This window comes from Gopherus evgoodei, chromosome 15, assembly GCF_007399415.2.
Source record: "Gopherus evgoodei ecotype Sinaloan lineage chromosome 15, rGopEvg1_v1.p, whole genome shotgun sequence".
Lineage (NCBI taxonomy): Eukaryota > Metazoa > Chordata > Testudines > Testudinidae > Gopherus > Gopherus evgoodei.
Genome location: NC_044336.1, coordinates 16,616,866 through 16,639,578, shown reverse-complemented (window position 1 = coordinate 16,639,578; position 22,713 = coordinate 16,616,866). Strand labels below are relative to the sequence as shown.

The 22,713-nt window shown below is 44.9% G+C and overlaps 1 protein-coding gene across 9 annotated transcripts in view; it reads right to left on the bottom strand.

The window, feature by feature from the left end:
* Window positions 1–22,713, bottom strand: part of CACNA1G (calcium voltage-gated channel subunit alpha1 G) — a 146,753-nt gene that overhangs the window by 43,180 nt on the left and 80,860 nt on the right. For all 9 annotated transcript variants that reach the window (XM_030534552.1, XM_030534560.1, XM_030534561.1 and 6 more), the window contains 4 exons: window positions 20,916–21,016; window positions 18,363–18,486; window positions 10,819–10,887; window positions 9,509–9,693 (listed from right to left, as the gene is read on the bottom strand). In XM_030534552.1, the coding sequence (XP_030390412.1) occupies window positions 9,509–9,693; window positions 10,819–10,887; window positions 18,363–18,486; window positions 20,916–21,016 (479 nt within the window). The remainder of the gene's footprint in view (window positions 1–9,508; window positions 9,694–10,818; window positions 10,888–18,362; window positions 18,487–20,915; window positions 21,017–22,713) is intronic.

Sequence of the window (22,713 nt, the reverse complement as noted above, 5' to 3'; positions counted from 1 at the left end):
GCCTCCTGACCGAGGGAGAGGTGAAAGCGGCACAGACCCCAGCACTGGTCCTGCTCTGCTGGCTCTGGTTGCCTTGGGCTGGCAGCCCCAGCATCTTCACTTCCTAGTGGTAAGTGGCTGCCCCGCATGTGGGAGTGAGGACAGGCAGTCCAGATGTGCCTACATTTAAGCTACAATACAGGCACAGCACAGTACTTGCTTTTCTGTTTGTTGTTTTGGTCTCTGCTGCTGCCTGATTGGTTACTTCTGGTTTCACATGGTGTCTGATTGACCGGTTGGTCCGTAACTCTGGTGTTCGTATCTGTGAGGTTCTAACTGTATGTCAGATGTGGCCCCTCTGGCCTCTTGCACTGCCAGAGATAGATCTGATGGTTTTAATCTAAGCCATTGTCACTCCCTATCTATCTCCTGCCAGGATGTCATCTCTCCCTCACTCTCCATTGTTCATCACTTTGTATTTTTCTATAATGCAGTTTGACAAGCTCTCTCGGTTCTGGTTTGGATGTAGATCCCATCTTCCTTTGGAGCCAGCCTCTTGTTTTGTGTCATTCACAAATGCATGCACTTGGTTCCACGTTCTCTCTTCCTGGTCACTAATACACCATTGGAACAGGACTGGGTCCAACACAGATTCCTGAGCCACTACATTTCCTACCTTCATCCTGTCTTACTTCTATCCATTCACTGCTGTGACATCAGATATTCAACCACTTTTGTGAGTCAGTTGAGAACGTCACCACAAGAGCATAAGCAGTAACCTTCAACACTACAGGATCTCTCCCCATCTCTCTGGCATTACCTCGAATTTCATAACTGTAGATTAGGTTATACTGTAGGGCTAAGGGAGAAGGCACAATCAATAGCAAGATAGAAACAAGCAGGAAAACAAAGGAGTAGAAGATGAACTACACCGTTATAACAAGGGCAATACTTGAATCAGAGGACTAAGCCTGTTTATATTAAAAAAAGCCATCAAGTCATTTAGGGACAGATTTACAAAGGTGTTTAGGGGCAAATAGGTTTCTAATGAGATTTACAAAAGTATCATTGACATCAGTGGCCTAACTCATTTTGTAAATCTAGTCTTTATGGCCAAGCTGCTTACAAATGTAGGAATGGAAAGTCAGGCACTGATGCACAAAAAACGCCAATTGCGCCCATAGAGTGGTGTGTGTGTGTGTTATGGACATAGGTGTGAAGGCTCCTTTGAAAACTTGGCACTCAAAAGCACCTGTTCACCTACGGGACAAGGATGTCTTCCTTCCTGCCTGACCTCCCCACTCTACACTGATCCTCTCACGGGCTCCCCAAAGTCTCTCCCTGCTCTGCCCAGCTCAGTTTCCCTCTGCATTTTCACCCCTCCCCTTTGTATGTTTTGCTTTCCTATCTCAATAACCTGCCTCTTGCCATCTTAAAACTACCTCCCAGTTTGAGTTCTAGTCTAATCTCCATCCTCCCCAGACTGTGTCATTCCCCCAGCAGGGGTCACTGTGGACTCGGAAGTGTGACAGTGACATTTGGCTTTAATGAAGTGCGTGACGGATAAGCCTCATGCTCTCTGAAAGTTTGCATTATTCCTTGTGTGTCTCCATGCCTATAGAGTTCAACTCCAGAGCTATGTGCATAGCCATTAAATAATGGTGGTTTTTTGTTTTCCTTTTTTTTCTTCTTCTAAGGATTGTTGGCTTTAAACAATACTCTGAAAAACAAAAATCTAAAAAAAAATATTTCCTTCTTTCTGGTAAAATATTTACTCTAAATGTCAAGGGTAGCTTGTCAATTCCCCTTGTAAAAAAGAAACAGATGGTGATATTTTTATCCACTCCCTACCAACACAACACAAAAGGCAGATGCTTCTGTTTTACATCCTGGCTGTTGTGCTCAGGTCACTGTTGTTGTTACTTATTACTCTCCCTGTCTGATCTGCGCCGTGCTGGTTTCGTGCGTTTGGAAAGGACTGGCTGGCTCAGGGAACGTAAGGCGTTCTGAAGTCTTTAACCTTTAAGGCTGTGAAGCAAATCTAAACCAGGCTGGCAGCAACCAAAACAAATCATTACCCTCAAATGGCAGCTTAGCATGCTATGTTAAACATGTTTGTTGATCTCAGTCCAGTTCTGGGCAGGCAGGGATCCACATCACAAACAACAAACACTGTCCTCACTAGCACCCTTTTCGAAGCCGACAGACTAAAGCACCTGAAAACTGAAATACACCCAGATCCGGGCTTAAGCACGTTAGGGGAAAAGCTTGCACCGTCTCAATCAGTTCGATGCCTATTCTGTATATGAATCCTAGATACTTTTATGCCTCTCCATAACTGTAGTATCTGAGCACTTCAGAATCACACACATTCCTCACATCAGCCCCACAAGAAGTGCTATTATCCCCATTTTACAGATAGGAAAATAGGGGCACAGAATGATTAAGTGATGTGCCCAAGGTCACTCAGGAAATCTGTGGCACAGTAGGAAATTGAACCAGGTCTCCTGAGTCCCAGGCAAGCACCCTCCCCAACCTTCCTCTTGTGAAGAAACTCTGTTCTGTGGATACAATGAAGAAATTCAGTCTCCAGGGCCTGGCAACTTTCACCAGCACCAACATCAAATTAAAAATGGAACAAAGTAATTTTCCTCACAAGACACCATCTGGGTTCCAACATATGAGGAATAGGAAGGAATAGGAGGTCATTCTTCTACATTGGCCAGCAGCGGATGCATGTTGAGAAAGAGGGGCTAAGAAATTATATAACCCTTTAGTTCTTTCAAATTCCTAATCAGAATATAATCCAGTGCATGTGCGTCATGTCTGCACTGCAGCTTGCAAAACACCCCGCTGCTTCTCCTGTAACATTATCCCCAGGCCTACCAAAAAAAATCTGAAGAAAAATGTAACCCCAGATGTACGCCAATGGTCTGAAGGAGAGCTTTCCCGTCAGCTGTAGAGAAACTGGAGGAAAAAACCTCATGAGCTGACCTTATTAGCATAGACACACCACCTACTTTGCCCAGTGACTAATTTTCGCTGTTTTGGGTTAAAATTCACTTAAGCCTTGAAAGCAGGGGTAATTAAATGCTTTTATCCTTATTGTACAATTAAAAGGCATACTCACTCACTAAACATGGGGTAGTGAGTCATATCCAAGTGACACTCAGAGGGGGTGGGGACAGATCTTCCTATCCGGTAAGGAGGAGTTTGTTTAAAGGTCCCAGATGCCATTTGACCCTTCCTCTCCAGGTCTAGGAGCTGAGCCTTACATTGGCCGTGGAGACAGCATGCATTGAAAGGCAGGCTCCCCACTACCCAGGGAAATCACTAAGGTCTGGGTAAGGGATGGAACACAGCTAAAGGGAGCCTGATGAGATCAGCAGCAAAAGCAGCCTCTTGCCCAACAAATCCTAGAAGAATGATTGCTAACAGCATGGGTCTGTAGGGCTGGACCCAGCCAGACCATGGACACAGCAGAGCAATGGCAGAGGTCTCGCTCGCTGGAGGGGACCCCACCTAAATGCACTCCATAATGCTTTGCTGACGTTCGACAACAAACCATGAGTGGGGTGCAGTGGAGGGAAAGGAGGAGTTAAAGAGACATTTGTCCATAGGGCTTCCACGCTGCAAGGTGGGAAGCTGAGGCAAAAGCCTCCTGCCCAAGATCCTGTGGGGCGGGTGGTTTACTTATTGTCTGCATATTTCTGAGTTATTATTGCTGTGTTTTCCCAAATTAATGCGTCCCCTCTCCCCTTAATAAATGTTTGCTTTTCGTTATACACAGACTCGGTGCTTGCGAGGGGGGAAGTATTGACTAGTAGAGACGCCCACAGAAGGTATTTAGTTTTCCCAAATTTCTGGGTGGGGGCTCAAGACGATTTTATTTTGTAATTTTAAGAGGAACCTCCAGATATTGAGCTGGTATTTGCTGCTGCTGCCAACATCTGTCAGAAGCTTAAATGCTAATTAATGAAAAACATCATAGTCCTCATGACTTCAGGCACTGAAGCTAAGACCCACCAGGTCAACAGAAAGACTCCAGTGAGAGCCGGATAAGGTCCTAGATAGAACCTCAAAGTAACGCAACCTCAGCATTTCCGAGACATTAGTGTCAGCTCTATTACGATGGCTTTAACCATCCCAGCACCTCATCAATATTGCCCAAGATCCTGCTGATATTATTGCCTGCAAACCCATGCTATCCAATCCACTGCTCCGGCAATTTAGTCCTGAACGATCCAGCTGATTCGAGCCCTCCGGACATGGTGACACAGTAGCCAGCTGAGATTGCACTAAGGACAATTTCAGCCTGCGTCAGGCATCTGACAAATGAGGAAATTGGGAGTCACAGAAGTTCTTCAGCAAGGAAAAAATGCTAATCCCTTGAGTTTCTGTTGGTTCTGCTGGCCTCAGCAGTCACAATGCTGCTAAATTCCAAGCATGCAGATGCTCCAAGACTGCTGTCAATCTCATTCCAGCTGGAACATATTTACTAACTTTAAGCCTGCTAGTCTGCTCAGCCCATTTGTATAAAGAAGTGGCAGCTCAGACTTTCCTCCGTGGGGGAAAAAACCAGCAAAGGTGATACTATGATAAAGAGGAGCGAAGCTATGAAATGACTGTTTCATACAGCGATGGGAGGAAGAGTGAATAATTTACACATCTGCTTTGGAAGCTGAAGCCAAAGCTCTGAAGAGAGTAAAATAGCATTGAAACCTATCCAAATTAATTCTGAATCCATCGTTAATTTGGATTTCTCTTGTTTCTTGACCTGTAGCACTTGATCCTGACAACAGCAAGTTGAACACATTAGGAAGGAACGTTATTGGATCAGGCGTTCTTCTACAGGCTGGTACATCATAGAGAACAGTGGAAATGCCTTGGAATGCCCCTTCTTTGTGAACACATCTTCAAACGTCTGTGCCTAGAGTGGGGCTTGAATACCCCTTTGTATAGCTTTAAGCCTGATATTCAATGACTGACTTGTGTAATTACGCCCACACAATTGCATGTACATGATTTGCACGTATGCAGATTGGGTATTTGTTCATGCAAATGGTCAGCCGCACACTTTGCTGGTCAGGTGTACAAGCAAATACTTGATTTGCATACGCATATGTGATTTTGCATACACAATTGTGTGTACTGTATAAGGCAGTAGGGTATTTCTACAGTGAAAGAAGACAAAGTAGCAATCAGCAAGGTCTTTTATAAGTAGCAAACCTCCAGTACCATAAATCAAGGCAAGCTGCCATAAGCCAAAGCAAACTTAACAAAACCCCTTCACTTCCCTAACGTTCAATGCTGCAAGGTGCAGAGCGGTGGCTTCTCACAGGGATTTTTCTCCTGATGTCTCACTGTCCCAGGGTGTTACACTCACCATTGAAGCGCCTCCTTCTGGTTGCATCTGGGGATTAGCTCTACCATGTTGATGCCCCTTCCAGACATTGCTCACTCCGTCTCTCTCCCAGTCTCACTCACTTGAGACTCAGCTGCTCCCGCTTTGTGGCTTGGCCCTCTGGCCAGATCACTGTAGCCCTCCCCTTCTGGGGGGGCATATATCAAAGTCTCTCGGAACCCCCCCATCCCAGGCAGTCTTCCCATTCACTGTCCCATAACAGTGCCACTTCCCCAGTGGCTGGTAGGGGAACCCAGGCCCACCCTCTACATTGGTTTCCAGTTCAAGGAGCCTACAACACACACTCAAGATCTATACAAGGTCTATCCCTTTTTGCCGTATCCCTGGGCTGCTTCCGACCATACCTTCCCACACCTTGAGAGTGACAGCACTTTCCATCTCTCCCACCCCGTTCTACTTTCAACTACTGGGCATTATAGAGGCCCCTCCTGTTCCTGTTCATCTCCCTGGCTCCTCCTCTAGGGGCAGCCCAGGCAGTTAACTGGCCCACCTAGCCACCTTTTTCCCCCTTTCAGTCTTTGTGTGAGGTAGACATCCCATCACACTCCCTTATAGCCATTCCTGCAATTCTACCCCTCGCAACTATACAGGGAGTTAGCAAGTGGCAGCCAGATGTCCTCACTTGCTGACTTTGGGTTGGCTCCAGTCCCTGTCTCGAGTGGAGTGAATAACTGATTTTTTTCAGTTTGGGGGCCAATAATTTTGGGTTGACCTGAAACAGAAATATTTTGGTTTTCTTTCCAAAATGACCCTCCTCCCCCAAATTTGTTTCAAGACAAATGAAATGTTTCATTTGACCGGAAATGAATATTTGTGTGTGTGTGTTTGTTTCATTTTCGGGAGTTTAACTTTTTAAAAAAACATTTAGCTAAATTTGTGAACAAAAACCAATTCTGAAATGAAAAGTGGAAACGTTTCCTCTTGAAAATGTAAGTGAAAAGCTGTGGCTTAAAAAAGTTTCTCCCCTTCCCCCCAACTATTTTGTCTGAGTCTATTCGCTAAATTCAAGCCCAATTCATGAAAAGTTTGGGCTGGCTGAAGCATCACACAGGGCCTTGTGAAGGGTCCAGGCTCTGAAGAGAATTTCATACGCTGAATTGACATTCCTACATTAATGGCAGCTAATTTCCCAGACAATATGGGCTTCATTTTGATTAAAACAAAGGAGGCTGAGTTGTGCATCCAGTTACATTTGCACATACACAGACGTCCCAACAGGTGGAGCTAAAGAATGCAAAATTTATTGTTCTTAAATGAGACAGCAAAATAAGTTGCTGGGCCTTGGGCAGGGAGGCCATGGTCAGCTGAGTCCATATGTGCATGTGTGTGTGCATAACAGCAGATGGATTTCCACATGTGGAGATTTATGAATGACTGAAAAGCCCCTACTTTAATGGTTGGCTTTTTATTTGCTACAAATCTAATTACAGAGGAACAGAATCGATTGTGAACATATTTAGGGAACTGTGTCATTGTTATCTTTTAAAAACTTCCTTTGCGTTATGCAGTGTTTGTGCAGTTTAGTCAATCACAAACATTCATGTACCCTCTTGAGAAAATACATCCTATGCCAACGGAACAAAATAATGTAAGGGCCTGATCCTGCAAATACCCTTTCCAACTGGAAGTTTATACTCATACAAGTAATCCCATTGAGGTGAATGGGATAACTCACATGAATGAGGACAGCTCATGTGAATTAAGGACCCATACACAGATACGGAAACTCACTGACAACAGGATCAAAGCCTTAAATTGAAAAAAAATAATAATCAGGAAACATTATAGATCAAAGTAAAGTGCACTCAGAACATCTTATCTAGATGTGATCTAACACCACGGGCTCATTGAGAAAACCAATAACCTTCACGGGAGGAGATTCTCCAAGTTTGATGTGCATCTCTCAATTGAAGCGGGTGTGAAATAGATACCAATTTTACTTATAGAAATTCCAATTATCTTGTACTTTTCCTGTGTATGTATTAAAAAGGAGAGAGAAGAGCTGGTAGATATTGTGAACAATTTTCTGCGAATGTGTGTTCGAACCTTTAAACCGGTTGTTCTTAATCATTTTAATAGCAACATGCCTTTTTTCATAGTGGGACTTTCCGGGGCCACCCCTTTCAATCTAGCCATTCCATTTAGCAGTATGGGAAAGGCAGGGTGGCCATGAGCCCCTGTGACCTTTCTGGGGCCAAGACTCAGGTTAAGAACCTTTGCTTTAAATGGATCTATTTTAATGGTGCTAGTGCCCTTTTTGCCCTGTGGCTTTTTGTGGAAAAGTCTAACAAACAAGCAGGCTGTCAGGAACATTCACATAATCAGCAAACAACAAGGAAACACTGAGAAACCCCTGAAGAAAGCTAAACCTGAATCCACAATCACAAATATTCACCTCAGAAACTTTATTGTCAGGGTTGCAATCACCCAATCAGGGAACAGACATATACAATGCAACGTATCTGTCCAAACAAAACTCACCAGTAGAGTTCAAAATCCGAATATTTAATGCTTGCCATGGACTGTGCGTGCACAATCTGGGGACTTCTGAGCATGTAAATGGCAAAAGACGTAAAGACCATGCAATTTGTGACAACTATGGCAAAGTTTGGCAAAATTTTTAGCAGTTGCTAATTATTTGCTCATTTCTAGTTTTTTACCCACTAAAGGGCTGATCTAAAGCCTACTGAAGGCAATGGAAAAGCTTTAACGGATTTTTGATCCAGCTCTAACAGGGCATGTGGACAAAGTCTATGTTTTGATTCTTTCAGAGGAGAGTATGTCAGAAATATACAGATGGTGTGACCCTTTTTATTATTCATATTGAAGTACCAAACAGATGCCTAGTCAGAATGAGGCCGTTTTGCTAGGCCCTGCATAAACGCACAGAAAGAAAGAGATACACCCCTACCCCAAAAGAAAAAAACATCAGATGAAGGGATGGGGAGTGCGATACAACATATGTGTAAAGAGACTGTGGGGATGATACGCTTGTTAATTCCAGCATAACAAGAACATCTCCAATTATATTAGATAAGTTATAATATTTATTAAGGATATAAATCCTCATGCTTCAGGGCATAGGCCAAGCACAGTTTGCTTGGGGTCAGGAAGAAACTTCCTCCATGGGCAGGTTATTGCACAATTGTCCATTAAAAGATATCTTGTTCCTGTCCATGAAACATCCAATGCTGGTCACTGTCTGACAGGAGACCTGATTAGAGGGACCAGTGCTCTCATCTCATCAGGCCATTCTTATGGTTACTATCAGAGTGAAATTAATAGAGATTTTGGAGGAAAAAAATCTTCACATTTTAGGTTAAGTAACAGTTTGGTCTCTGAATCTTTAAAAATGTGCTGCCACCTGCTACTAATTTTATTCTTGGTTACAAAAGCCATTGATTGCCTGAAGGGCGAGGGGAAAGGAGCTGTTAAGAAACACTTCACACAGAGCAAATGAGAGCACAAATAGCTGGGGATGTGTGCGTTAATGAGTAAAAGGGGCACTGATCAGTTTGCTACACAGTTAAGCCTAACCCTGAGGTGTGTTGAGTGCCTGGAGCTTCCCCTTGACTCAAACAGGACCCGAGGCTGTCATGTCTCAGAATCAGGCTGGGAGTTTGTTGTAAAGACAATGACAGGTTGTGCACGGAGCTGGAGGTGTGACTGGGCAGCAAACCCCGCGTGTTCTGTCTCACTGCCAGGGGTGGCTCCAGGCACCAGCACACCAAGTGCGTGCCTGGGGCGGCAAGCCGCGGGGGGCACTCTGCCGGTTGCCGCCAGGGCGGCTGGCAGATTGCCTTCGGCGGCATGCCTGAGGAGGGTCCGCTGGTCCTGCAGCTTCAGCAGACCTCCCGCAGGCGTGCCGCCAAATCCACGGGACTGGGGACCTCCTGTAGGCAAGCCACCGAAGGCAGCCTGCCTGCCGTGCTCGGGATGGCAAAATATCTAGAGCGGCCCCTGCTCACTGGGCCCTTCCATTGCACTCCAGAAAACAGTTCCGTTTCTTTGCATGGAGAGATTCAGGGAACCATCCCCAACCAGAAGCTTGCACAGCCAACCTGCACCCCTTTTCTATCTTATCGAGCCCCAGTCGCTGCTTACCTTAATGGCCTGAGTGTTCGCAGCAGCCTCAAGACCCTCAGCATTCCAAGAATTTTAGTGCCGCTGTCCGATACCATTGAAACCAGGATGTCAATGACTGAGATGAGAACCAACACCCCATCAAGCACATTCCAACTGCTCTTCAGGTAGGCCTTCTCCCCAAAGCACAAGCCGAGCGCCACCACCTGCCCAAATGGCAACAAGTTATGACTAATTCAGCCAGTACGTTTCTTCCAGTTAGCGACTTGCAGCTAATACATTATTCACAGATAAGTGATTGTGAGTCCATTTGCTTCCCAGTATAGAAACCTAATTAGACAATTCGGTAAAGTGTTATACCATAAGGACTGTAAAAATAACTCTGCAAAACACACCACAGATTGCCCCTTAACAGCTGATGTATTTTTAATGCAGCTAAACCTAGTTGTGCAAAAGTGATTCTATTAATGTATAGCTGTTGCACAGAAGATTTGATCACATGATTATTTGGGTTACTGGGGGAGAGAAGTGGTTTCGAGGTCCTGACTATAGGCTGTTGCTGTCCACCAGATTTGCAAATACAGAAGACAGGGGAAGTTTCCAAATGAGAGGGGAATAGCTCTGAGATGCTATGAATTATATGAGAGTGACACACAGGAAAAAGTCTTGCCAATCTTTGGACCTGATTGAGGCTTTAATTCAGAAAAGCATTTAAGTACACATTTAATAAAATAACAACAAACCACCACCAGCTCTAATACAGCATTTTTCATTAGTAGATTTCAATGAACTACGCAAAGGGGATCAGCATCATTATCCACATTTTACAAACGGGAAAACTGAGTCACAGGGAGGTGAAATGATGTGCCCAAGGTCATCCAACAAGCCAATGGCAGCCAGAGATAGGAATATAATCCCAGTCTCCTGAGTTTCAGTCCAGTACATTAGCCACTAGGTCACATTGCCTCTTTAGCAAAGCACTTAAGCGTAAACTTATCTTTAGGTCATGGAAGTCAATGGGGTTTACCCACATGGCTGAAGTAATGCATGAGCTTAAGTGCTATATTGAAAGGGGATGGACTGCTGATTTTAGGCCTCTCATCTCATCTATATTGCTATAAATCAGGAATAATTTCAATGGAATGATGGTGCTGAAAAATGCACTAAAAATAAAGTGCCTGGTATTTACTGGGTTGCTCCTCCTTCCCAAGAAGCAGAGCAGATTAAGACATGATGATCTCTGGAAAAATGGGCACAGGGGTTTTAGAAATCCAAAGTCATAAAATGGTGCTAATGCAGCAGAGCCAGGCTTATGCTGTGGCTTCATTTACCTTAACTGTCATCTCAGCCAGGAAGATTACTGTGAAGATGTAGTTGGACAGTGTTAGGAAAATTCGTTCCTATAAAAAAAAAAAAGAAAAGAAAATGAGAGAGAAGGTTTTATAGTCTGCTCTCCAAATCTCTCTCTCGAGATATATATTTGGGTGGTTGCTTAATGTTCTTCTGATTTTATGCTGAAATAAGTCTTGGAATGTTTGCTCCTGAAGAAGATGTCCAAACATTTACATGATAACACTTCACTTGTTTATAGATCTCTTTTCTGATGTTCCTTTGTGTATGTCAGTACCATGGACAGCTGCCAGCTTTCTCTATAGGATGCTGCTTGCTTCACCACAGGTGATGGGGGAAATAAGCGAAGGGTGTAATTGAAATTCACATGCCCTGTCTCTCAAATCTTTTCCATGTATTCTTTAGCCATTCCACACTTTCCCAAGTTCTATACCATTCCTTCCCTCGTCCCAAGTACTCTGGGATACATGGGGGTGCTTGACAGATGTAAGGAGTTTCCTTATGAATAATACATAGTAGGTGTCTCACAACCCTTCACCTGTGGATCTCAGAGTACTTCACATGGTTGTTGTGGGGCTTAATGATTCTGGTAAAGTAAGTTGGATACCCACGATACAGAAAGGCAATCTGAGGCACAGAGAAATCATGCCTCAGCTGGTGTAGACTGCTATAGAATCATAGAACTGGAAGGGACCTCAAGAGGTTATCTAGTCTAGACCCCTGCAGTCAAGGCAGGACTGAGTATTATCTAGACCATCCCTGACAGATGTTTGTCTAACCTGTTCTTAAAAATGCCCAGTGATGGAGATTCCACAACCTCCCTAGGCAATTTATACCAGTGCTAACCACTCTGACAGTTATGAAGCTTTTCCTAGTGTCCAACCTAAACCGCCTTTGCTGCAGTTTAAGCCCATTGCTTCTTGTCCTATCCTCAGAGGTTAAGAAGAACAATTTTCTCTCTTTTCATTGTAACAACCTTTTATGCACTTGAAAACTGGTATCATGTCCCCTCTCAGCCTTCTCTTCTCCAGACTAAACAAACCCAATTTTTTCAATCTTCCCTCATAGGCCATGCTTTCTAGACCATTAATCATTTTTTCTGCTCTTCTCTGGATTTTCTCCAATTTGTCCACATCTTTCCTGAAATATGGCACCCAGAACTGGACACAATATTCCAGTTGAGGCCTAATCAGCATGGAGTAGAGTGGAAGAATTACTTCTCATGTCTTGCTTACAATACTCCTGCTAATACATCCCAGAATGATGTTTGCTTTTTTTGCAACTGTGTTACACTGTTGACTCACATTTAGCTTGTGATTCACTATGACCCCCAGATCCCTTTCCGCAGTACTCCTTCCTAGGCAGTCATTTCCCATTCTGTATGTGTGCAACTGATTGTTCCTTCCTATGTGGAGTACTTTGCATTTGTCCTTACTGAATTTCATCTTATTTACTTCAGACTATTTCTCCAGTTTGTCCAGATCATTTTGAATTTTAATCCTATCCTCCAAAACACTTGCAGCCCCTCCCAGCTTGGTATCATCCGCAAACTTTATAAGTGTACTCTCTATGTTATTCTCTAAATCATTGATGAAGATATTGAACAGAACCAGATCAAGAACCGATCCCTATGGGACCCCACTCGTTATGCCCTTCCAGTATGACTGTGAACCACTGATAACTACTCTCTGGGAACAATTTTCCAACCAGTTATGCACCCATCTTATAGTAGCTCCATCTAGGTTGCATTTTCCTAGTTTGCTTATGAGGTCATGCAAGACAGTATCAAAAGCCTTATTAAAGTCAAGATATACCACATCTACCACTTCTCTGCTATCCACAGGGCTTGTTACCCTGTCAAAGAAAGCTATCAGGTTGGTTTGACATGATTTGTTCTTGATAAATCCATGCCCACTGTTGCTTATCATCTCATTATCTTCTAGATGTTTGCAAATTGATTTCTTAATTATTTGCTCCATTATCTTCCCAGGCACAGAAGTTAAGCTGACTGGTCTGTAGTTCCCCAGGTTTTCCTAATTTCCCTTTTTAATATGGACAAAATATTTGCCCTTTTCCAGTCTTCTGGAATGTCTCCATGTTTTCACTGAAGTCAATGAAATTACAGCCATTTATACCAGCTGAGAATCTGCCCCCAAGGAGTTTAAGTCACTTGCCCAAGACCACGACAGACCTGGGAACAGAACCCAGCAGTTTTCCCATGCTCTAACCCGGTCCCATGGTCTAACCTCTAAACCATGCTTTCCTTCTGTGTAAGCAGCTAGTGATTACAGATGAGAGTCGTGGACTAATTCCTTATCTATAACCAGCAGAAACCTTTCTTTTTAATGATGATCATTAAATAAATTACACTCTCCCCTAATTCCTGTACAGTCTCTGATTGCTTGTACTGTGAGATGGAGAGTTGGGGTTGGGGTGGGGGAAGTAAGACAGAAACACAGTGTGTGTGTGTGCGCGCGCACGCATGTGTGCACTCTTACACGGGGACTAAAACATCTCACTGTAACATTATGGTAACATTACTAGGGATCCTGGATTTTTTTCCACTACTCCCTAAAGAGCAGTTCTCTAAGAGCAGTTCTCTAAGAAATGCAGCTCTCTAAAAACCAGCTGCAATTTAATGATGAGAAAACACCATGGAAACTCTCATTTGCCAGGCCATGATTTACTGAGAGTGACACAGGAATCACTAAGTAGCTTGTTTCCATCCTGGTGTCCGTAATTAATCAAGTCTTAAAGACCCCTGCTGTGACCGCATGAGCCATGATAGAAAACATCCCTGGTCTTCAAGAGAGTGCTGCACAAAAGGTTGGCAAGTGTGCGGTGGGGCTGAGCATCTGCAGGAGCAGGTAAGCACCTACTTTAGGCAGTGCAGATGAAATGGTAATAGCAGGTAGAAAAGAGTCAGAATATTACACTTCTCTTTGGCAAGTGTGCAGCAATTTGGAAATGCAGTCTCCACGCTCCGCATCCCCTACTCTCCGGAACAGGAAGGCCTGCTGCGGAGAGACTGCCTCCCCTGCTCTGACTGGCCGGCTCTAATTGGGACAGGGAGAGAACTGGCTGTAGGCAGTTAGAAAATCCATGGCTCTGGAAAGCAAAGTACAATTATTTGAAACAAATGAAGCTAAAATAACTATTTGTATTTCCAGGCAAGAATTCTGTCAGCTGGAACAGGGCTGCGTGCCCTGCATTGCTCTTGCATCTCCTGCGGTGCCTCCCTTGGGTCCCCCCCTTCTGCTTTCTGTCTTCTGCTCAGCTCACCTTGCTCCCAGGGTGACCTCACTGGCTCCCATGGTTACCATCCCCAGGCTGATGGGTTTCAGATCTGCCTCTCTGCCCCTGAGCTCTCTCCCCTCTGTCCACTTCCACATCTCAGAAATCTCCTCCATGTCCTGGAAAGACCAGAGTGCCTCACCCTCCCTCACTACTGGCAGCACCGCTGTCCTCCTCAATGCCACACCTTGGGCTCCTCCAATTCAGGCTCCCACCCAATCCTCTCACTTCTCCCTTTTCAAACAGCACTAGAGACCCAGTCTTTCCTCCCCATTTTTGTTGCTCCCACACCTGTTCTCACCCAGGGTCATCCCGCACCTTGACTGGTGCAATGTCCCAGAGGCCCAGTTCAAATGGCTTTTAAACTGGAGAACAACAAATAGCATGGAGTGGATAACAAATGCCCTTATTTGCATGTGGATCCAGGTCACCATAAAAAAACAAACAAACAAAAAAAATCACACACCAGCCTTTCCTGAACATCCATGCAAATAAAATACCATTCTGTGCAAGGGTTTCTGGACAGGGCTCTAAGGGGACCCAATATGGGACCAAAGAGCCATTCAGAATGTGAAGGAATGCTCCCAAACGTGTGGGCCAGATTCTCAGTTGCTATAACTTCAATGGAGTTATACTGATTTACACCAGCTGAGGACCTGGCCCTATTTCTGCAATATTCAGTAAGTGTGTCCAGACAGCACCATTTAATACCTCCAAAGAAAGTTGGGACAGCAAAGAAGTCCTTTGCTCTAGCTTTCTAAGAGCCTCCACAATATCAAGAGCTACAACAGGATTTCCAAAGCTGCCTAGAGGATACAGACACCCAGTTCCCACTCATTTCAATGGGAACAGGGCATCCCAAAACCTTTCACCAGCTTTGGAAAATCTCTGCCTCCATCAGCTTCATGAAACCCTCTAATGTCACTAGGAGTCGTTGATGTGAGATGCCAGGACAACTTCCCCCAGTGGACTAGCTGGGGAGGGAGCCGGCATCCAGAGCAGTTCATCTGTTCCTGCACTCAGAGAGCGAGCTCAAGTGAGCAGCATGCCCATCCCACCCAAGCTAGCCTTTTACATGTGCAGCAGATGTCTGAGCAGCCTGCCTGACGATGTCTAATGGTGAACAGAAGTCGAAAAAAGGCATCTATAAGTTAAACAATGGCTGGGAGCTCAATATAAGCTCAGGCAGCATCCAAATTCGCCATGTCAAATTCATTTAAAAAAAGTGTGTTAACAGAGAGCAGCATCAATGGACTCTCATTAAAAGGTTATTTTTGTTGATCCAAACCTTGTAAAACAAAACTTTGAAAACACCCAGCCTGAATGACAAGCCTGTATCATTAACTGGCAGGCATGTGTGGAAAAATATCAGTGTCTGGTGAAAACAGAATCCTGATCTGCAGGAACCCTGCTCCATGCTATAGGCCTCATTCATAGGGACCAAGGCCAGGAAGGACCACTGCGATCATCTTATCAGACCTCCCGTATGACACCAGCTATAGAACTTCCTCCCCAGAATTCCTACAGAAGAACGTTTAGAAACAAAGCCAATCTTGATTTAAAGATTGCAAGTGATGGAGGAGAATCCACTATGACCATTGGTAAACTGTTCTAATGGCTAACTACCCTCACTGTAAAAAGGTACACCATTTCTAGTCTGAATTTGTCTCGCTTCAACTTCCAGCCATTGGATCGTGTTTATACCTTTGTCTCCTGGATTAAAGGGCCCATTATCAAATATTTGTTCCCCATCTAGGTACTTATAAATTGTGATCAAGTCACCCCTTAACATTCTGTTTGTTAAAGTAAATAGATTGAGCTCCTTGAGCCTTCTGTGGCATGCTAGAGCCTTTGTCATAATGTTGTGCCCCAAAATAGGTCATGCTTCCCCATCTAAGTTCATTGTTTTGGATCCAGCCCAGGCTGGAAGTGACTTGGGGTACGTCTATACTACCCGCTGGATTGGTGGGTAGTAATCGATCTATCGGGGATTGATTTATCCCATCTTGTCTATACGCGATAAATCGATCCGCGAATTGACACCCGTACTCCACCTCGGCAGGAGGAGTACGCAGCATTGACAGGGGAGCCGCGGCGGTCGACTCGCCGCTGTGAAGACAGCCAGGTAAGTCGAACTAAGATACTTTGCGTAGCTAAAGTTGCATATCTTAGATTGATCCCCCCCCCAGTATAGACCAGCCCTAAGAGTTGTTTCCATCTGCTGGCTGGTTGGTGGCTAAAGTCCAGTCCCCAATGGATCACCAAAGCCACCACCACCCCTGGCATTAACTGGCAACATTGCAAGACTCAAACGAGGTCAAGTACTGAATGGGCTGTGAAGACTAATCACCAATCACCCTAATGGTGGGCCCCTCCCGGGCAGAGTTGGGGAACTGTGAGGAAGTCTGCATTTGAGCTACTATCCATGCTGTACATATTCTGTGGATACAGAGGCTTCACTATCCAGGGCTACCAACCCAGCGCCTTTCCCCAGCTCTATCCTTAGAAAACCCACCAGACTCACATATTGACAGATGACAAAACGATAACGAGAGTTTACATTTATATAGAAAGACTCCAAAGCACTTTGCTACCGTGTACATGCAATGAAATGCAGCCATCTCTGGGGTGGAGGACAGTCACTTACTGCACAACAGTGAAGGACAGAAATTTGGCTTAAGGCGATTGGGGCATGCTTATTCTCTGAGAAGGAGTGCCAGGGGGATCTTTTATGTACACGAAGAGCACAAAGATCCTTAGTTTTAAGATCTCAGCCTAAAGATCCACAAACAATAAACAGCAAGGCACTCATGCACTGAGGGAACAGGGATTTATATTGTTGCAATATGAACAGTCTTCTGCAATATGTCAGAAGCAACATAGTGTATCTCCCAGCTGCAATCGATACAGAAATAAAAGAGCAAGTGGATGATTCTGCCCATCTGACTGATAGGAGTTGATGTTATGAGGGTCTGGTTTGAAAAATCATTATGCAATTTATTAAAACAAATGGTTCGGGGAAATGGAATTACAGTGCTTGTATCCATTCAATTTGCTTATGTCACAACAAAGATGATCGACAAAGAGGCCAGAAAAGTACAAAATGAACAGCTTCCCCCATCCCTTCCCACCACCCATACGCTGATGCAGAACAGATGGAAGGAGCTAACATTGCGCTGAGAGAGTAAAAGTGTTTGAATGTTTATCAGAGAAGAAAATGGAGACAGATGTCCTGGTTATATCATGTATTAAAACAGTTTGATTGTGCCTGGGGAGATGGGATATTAAAAGTGGAAGCCTTGATGTCTTTCCCAGCACATGAGTGCTGGTCTTGTATGTTTCAGAATCAGATGAAAGAAACTTTGGTGAGGGCAGAGGATTGAATGCCTGAAAGAATCCCTGTCTGTTGGCAGCATCATGGAAAATCCACTTCAGCATGTGCTGTAAAGGTACATTTATTGCTGAAGTTAATACCACATAGGCAGGATCGATTTTCTTTTAAATAAACCATGAATGGCAAATTATAAACAGCTGGGGCCAGATCCCTGGATGCAGCCACGATGTTCAGAGCACAAGGCACGAGCAGCATGCAGAGATGGCTTAAAGCCCTCCCATGCACTGCTCTGATGCTGGTGATGCTCTGTGCGTGACTGTTTCCTCTGTGCAGTGTCAGAGCCTGAGGCCTGCCCTTACTTACGCTGGCCTGTAATGATCACAAAGAGCTAAAACATAGTGCAGGACCAGGGAAGTGCAGGGGGCGTCCCTACGTGTGGTGCTCCCTTTTAGCTAGCCATATGCATGACCCACACACTGCCAGCAGCAGGGAAGGTGGATGGTATATAGCCCCCATGTCAGCTCTATACCACTGCATGCTCATCTCTCACTGGTGGATCCTCTCTGGGCCAGCTAGACAGGGTTTGTGTATCAGTGCTGCAGAAAGCAGCTGCATGGCCCCGAAAGATCTGATTCCTGAGCTGGAATTCAGGGCCAGTTTGTCAGCTGGTATAAATCAGTGTACACTTGACTGACTTCACTATAGCTATTCAGAGACGAGGATACTCTTTGTCATACTACTGAGAAAGGATCTGGCCTCCTCTTTCTCTGTAGTATGAAGTCAAGAGCAGAGAGGGAGATACAGTCCAGCGTGGCTTGAGCTTTGGTGGCTTCCCAGTGAATGTGACAGCAGAGAGTTCAGGAAATCATTAACCTGTAGCACAGCTCTGATACTCACAGCACTGTGGGGCTCAATTTTTGGCCGTTCCATGGCAATGGTAATGCAGTTCAGGAAAATAATAACCAAGACGATGTGATCAAACATCTTGTGAGTGATGATTTTATTGCACATCAGACGGAATCTGCCCAGAAAAGGGAAAAAAAAGACATATAATGAGCTGTTAACTCCTAACTGGTCTGAAAAACTTTGGTCAAAGCATCAGCCTGATGCATAGCATGAGAACTGAACAATCGGCTTGAAAAGCAGATGCATTGCTGACTCCCAACTGTTCCTCTAAGGTGGCCATGTGTTAGCAAATTTTTCTCAGTATAAACAGAAAAGGGTGCAAGCCACAAAATTTGAACACAGTTTGCAAACACCACAAAGTGTAGGGGTGCCTGGTTGGATTTGGGGTTTGGTTCATTGTAAACAGAGCAGCCACTTGCAACTTACCCCTATTGCCAGGTTCGGATTTCAAGCTCTCCTTTACACCTAGTGTCAAAGACACGTTTGGATTCAAGGTTCTAGTTTAGCTCCATCTCTAGCTAGAAAATAACCCAGTTTGAGTGTGCTAGGCTAAAGAATGCTATGCTGAACAAAGGAACAAGAGCTATTTAGCATGACAGATGGCTGTACGTTGATGCAGGATTTATAACATGGTATTACATTTCCCAAAGACTGTTTGTAAAAGTCTGTGTAATCATTGTATGAATGAACTGTAATGCTGCTTTGGGCCCACCAGCTTCAGAAACACAAGGTGTCCCCTAGGACAAGCCATGACATTGCTGCATGAACGTGTATCAGGGCACTGATTCCAGATGGCCATCTAGCAGCTGCACCTTGGAAAGAACAAAGGACTCTTGCTCCTTTATGTAAGCAACGGGCCTTTCCTGGAGGAGTGCAGCTGGGGGATGGGAGAAAGGGAACACAAAGGGCCAAATTCAGAGGCAAGTCTAAGTCTAGAGGAGTCTAAGTTGGTGTAATACTCTCTTTTGGTCCCCCCAATGCATGTGTGACACCAATTTAGATACCATTGGATGCACTTAGCCACTGTGTACCCAGGTGTTTTCCCCACCTACTGTGTAAAGTCAAAAGCTCACCCATTCCCTGGGTGCTTGCCTTTATTAACAAAGAAATTAACAGCAGCAGAAGAAAGATCTGTTCAAGCCTTCTGTCTCAAGCATGACTGTGCCTAGGGTTCCTCCCTTAGGACTTCCCACAGCCTAGATCCTCCCACCTCCCAGAGGGCTCCTGCTGGCAGTGTCATGGAACAGAGTAACCAATACTCCATCCGGGTGGAGTAACCAGTTGCCTGCCCCAATGAGTCAAGCAGGACCACCTTAACTCTGCCTGCAGGCTCTACACCTGCTAAGAGGGTGAGGTGTTCCCGGCAAGCACTGCCAGCCTCTTACAGACTTCCATAGGCTCACAGGGCCAGATTTAAGGGTAATGTGCAATTTAGCTTCAATTCCTTTACACCAAGTTAGACTCCCCTGGAGCTACTTACACCCATGCCCCTCACTACACACTGAGGAGCTGGAAGAAGGGGATCAATTAAAGTGGTTCCCAGCTTAACTGAACACCCCCCCCCCCTTTGCAGCGTCTGGTGAAGTCACTCAGACATTGGTAGAATGGGTATGAGTAGTTCAACGAGAATCTGTGTGAAGGGGACTGTAAGTTGCACACCATCGCTGACCACCATCACAGACTACTGGGCAAACAACTGGTTGCTGCTACCTCCAGCAGCTATTCTGACCCCTTGACCTTTAGGTCATAGCTTTCCCAGCCTGGAGCAGCCTGGCTTGCCCTGATACTCACCTCCACCAGGGTAAAGGCTCTCATCGGGTTCTGCGCTCTTTCTTAAATGGACAGCGAGTGTACATGAAGCAATGTCTGGGACCTGTCTATTGATATGGGGGTGACAGCTGGTTCCACAAGTCCTTAGGACCAAAGCACCACCTATCCTAAGGGAGGAGGCAGCGTTCCTCAGGTACCCCAGATGAATAAACAGGGGCTCAGATTCCATGCTGCACCTCCAGGAGGCACAGGGCATGGGTGAGGGCCAAGATGGCTTTAAACCACATTTTCACCCTCCGTATTGTGGGTTGTTCTGGAAGCTGAACCTGATCCTGGTGTAAGTTAAAGCAGAGAGGGGCTGCTCCCTTGGCTGGCTATGAGCTACAGTGCAGCCCCTGATCCCAAAGATATTATAAGGTAAGAGCCACACTCATGTGCCCATCATCTGCCCACAGCCCATCCTTACGCTAGAGCTTACAGCAATCCTACAATTTATCTGCACCAGGAGAATGCTCCCCAGCCTGTTGCAGCAACCCATATGGCTACTATATGTCAATTGAATGGTACATAAGGAGTGGAGCAGGGGAAAGAATCTGTCTCCAAGACTTAGAGAGCACTGTGGGCTTCACCCTCCTTGATGCACCGACTGGGAGATGGGCAGGCTGGCATACAATGAAGGCTCTAATCTTCACGGTACTGGGACGGAGTGATCCGCTGTAACACTTTCATTCAATTCTACCCATAGCTATCACATTATTATGGAAGTTGCCTTACTTAGAGTGAGGAGCAAAGATGTAGATAGACCAGGAATCCCTTTCTTTGCACCAGGAAGGTAGGTGTGCCCTTATCCAAGCCTTCACACGCTCACTTTTGCTCTAAAAGAAAAATGACAACTGAACAGTGAGTTGTAATCAGTTATTCTGAGCAACTACAGCAAGCATCAGGCATGGAGTGAAACCCAGATAAAGCAAACAGCCAAGCATGAAACCCTTGTGATGCTTTAATTTCTCCTCCTCCCTGTCAACCTGGAAGTTATATGGCAGCACTGCAGGCCTGCGAGCCGGGATCATTTCTGAATGACATTTCTTGTGTGTAATACAAGACTAAAATAATGAAATTGACAGCATGGATACACATGCCCTGCTGTGCACCTCAGGGATAGACTGATGATACCTAAGAGAACATGCAAGCAACTCTACTTACAGAAATGTCTTAAGCACAGCTGTGTAAAGGAAGTGGGAGGCCATACATTTAAGGAAATCTACTGCATGGACAGGCACTGCTGCGCATGGTATCTGCTCAAAGTCACCACGCTAACACGGAGACGACATTTTAAAAATTATCATAAAGAAAAAAGCAGCGAACGTTGTTTTTAAAAAAAGGGTCTTCCAAACCTAGTCAATCAGAAAGCTAAGATGTCACATTTTTTCCCATAGCAGAAATGTCACTCAGCTTTCAGCAAAGCAGCTGATTATGAGCTGAAAAGAAGCAAAGACCCCAGTGTGCATGGCACTGCCAGCAAAAACTAGGGCTTAGCGCAGCAGAGCCCAGGTCTGTGCTGATTAGTGACAGGACTCTCTAAACCTCTGAAAACTCTTGTCACCATTATTTTTACAGCATCATGAATACACTAACAGGACAAGTGTATTGGTTAAAATCCCTGCTCTGAGGTCAGCCTCAGACATTCTGGATACTTAACAGATGTTTGCCCAAATTTTCCGAGGTTTAATTCTGAATAAAAAAGGAACACGTAGGGCTTCTGTTAGAGCCAATAAGAAGGGGAGAGGGTCAGACATCTGCATACCACTTGTGGACCCCTGTGTCTGTGGCACCTGGGTCTAATTCTGGCTGTTGGACTTGGTGTGCAGGTGACTGGATGGTGTACAGAGGCCTGTGATATACAAGAGCTCAGACTAGATGATCTAGTTCATTCCTGCCTTGAACTTTATGACTGAGTCACATATTTGTGCACCACTGTGATATTGGAGGAGTCACCAGTGATTTCTACTTTGGTCCATTAACAGAATATCAAGTGTGCAGCTGCCTTACCATTTTAATAGATTACTTATACCATGGTGGCTAAAGACAGGATGGCAGATTTTTGGGCTTTGATCCAAATTCTGTTAGAGTCAACAGGAATCTTTCTATTAACTTCAATGGGCTTTGGATGAGGCCCATCGAGTACAGCTGTATCTGATATTAGATTTATTCTTTCCACAATACCATAAACCATGTGGCAATGTGCCTACCACTCAGGGCAGAGGGGTACCCTAACTTGCACTGAATACTAGCTTAGAACATGTGCCAACCTTTTGAAATTAATGGGGTTACTTGTGCAGCAAAGTCTTACTGGACGTCAATAAGGGTATCACAATCTAGTCCTTAATGAATCTCCAACCAGGGAGAGGTCTAAAGCAGAGCCATTTATCTGAACGCCCCCCCCCCACACCTACACATGCATTAGGAGGGGGTCAGACAAAGGGGGAATGGGCAAAAATCACCAGGGCTTGGGTTTGATTTTGCAAAACAAACCTGATTTCCCCAAAACAAAACTAGCCACAGGTTCTACCCA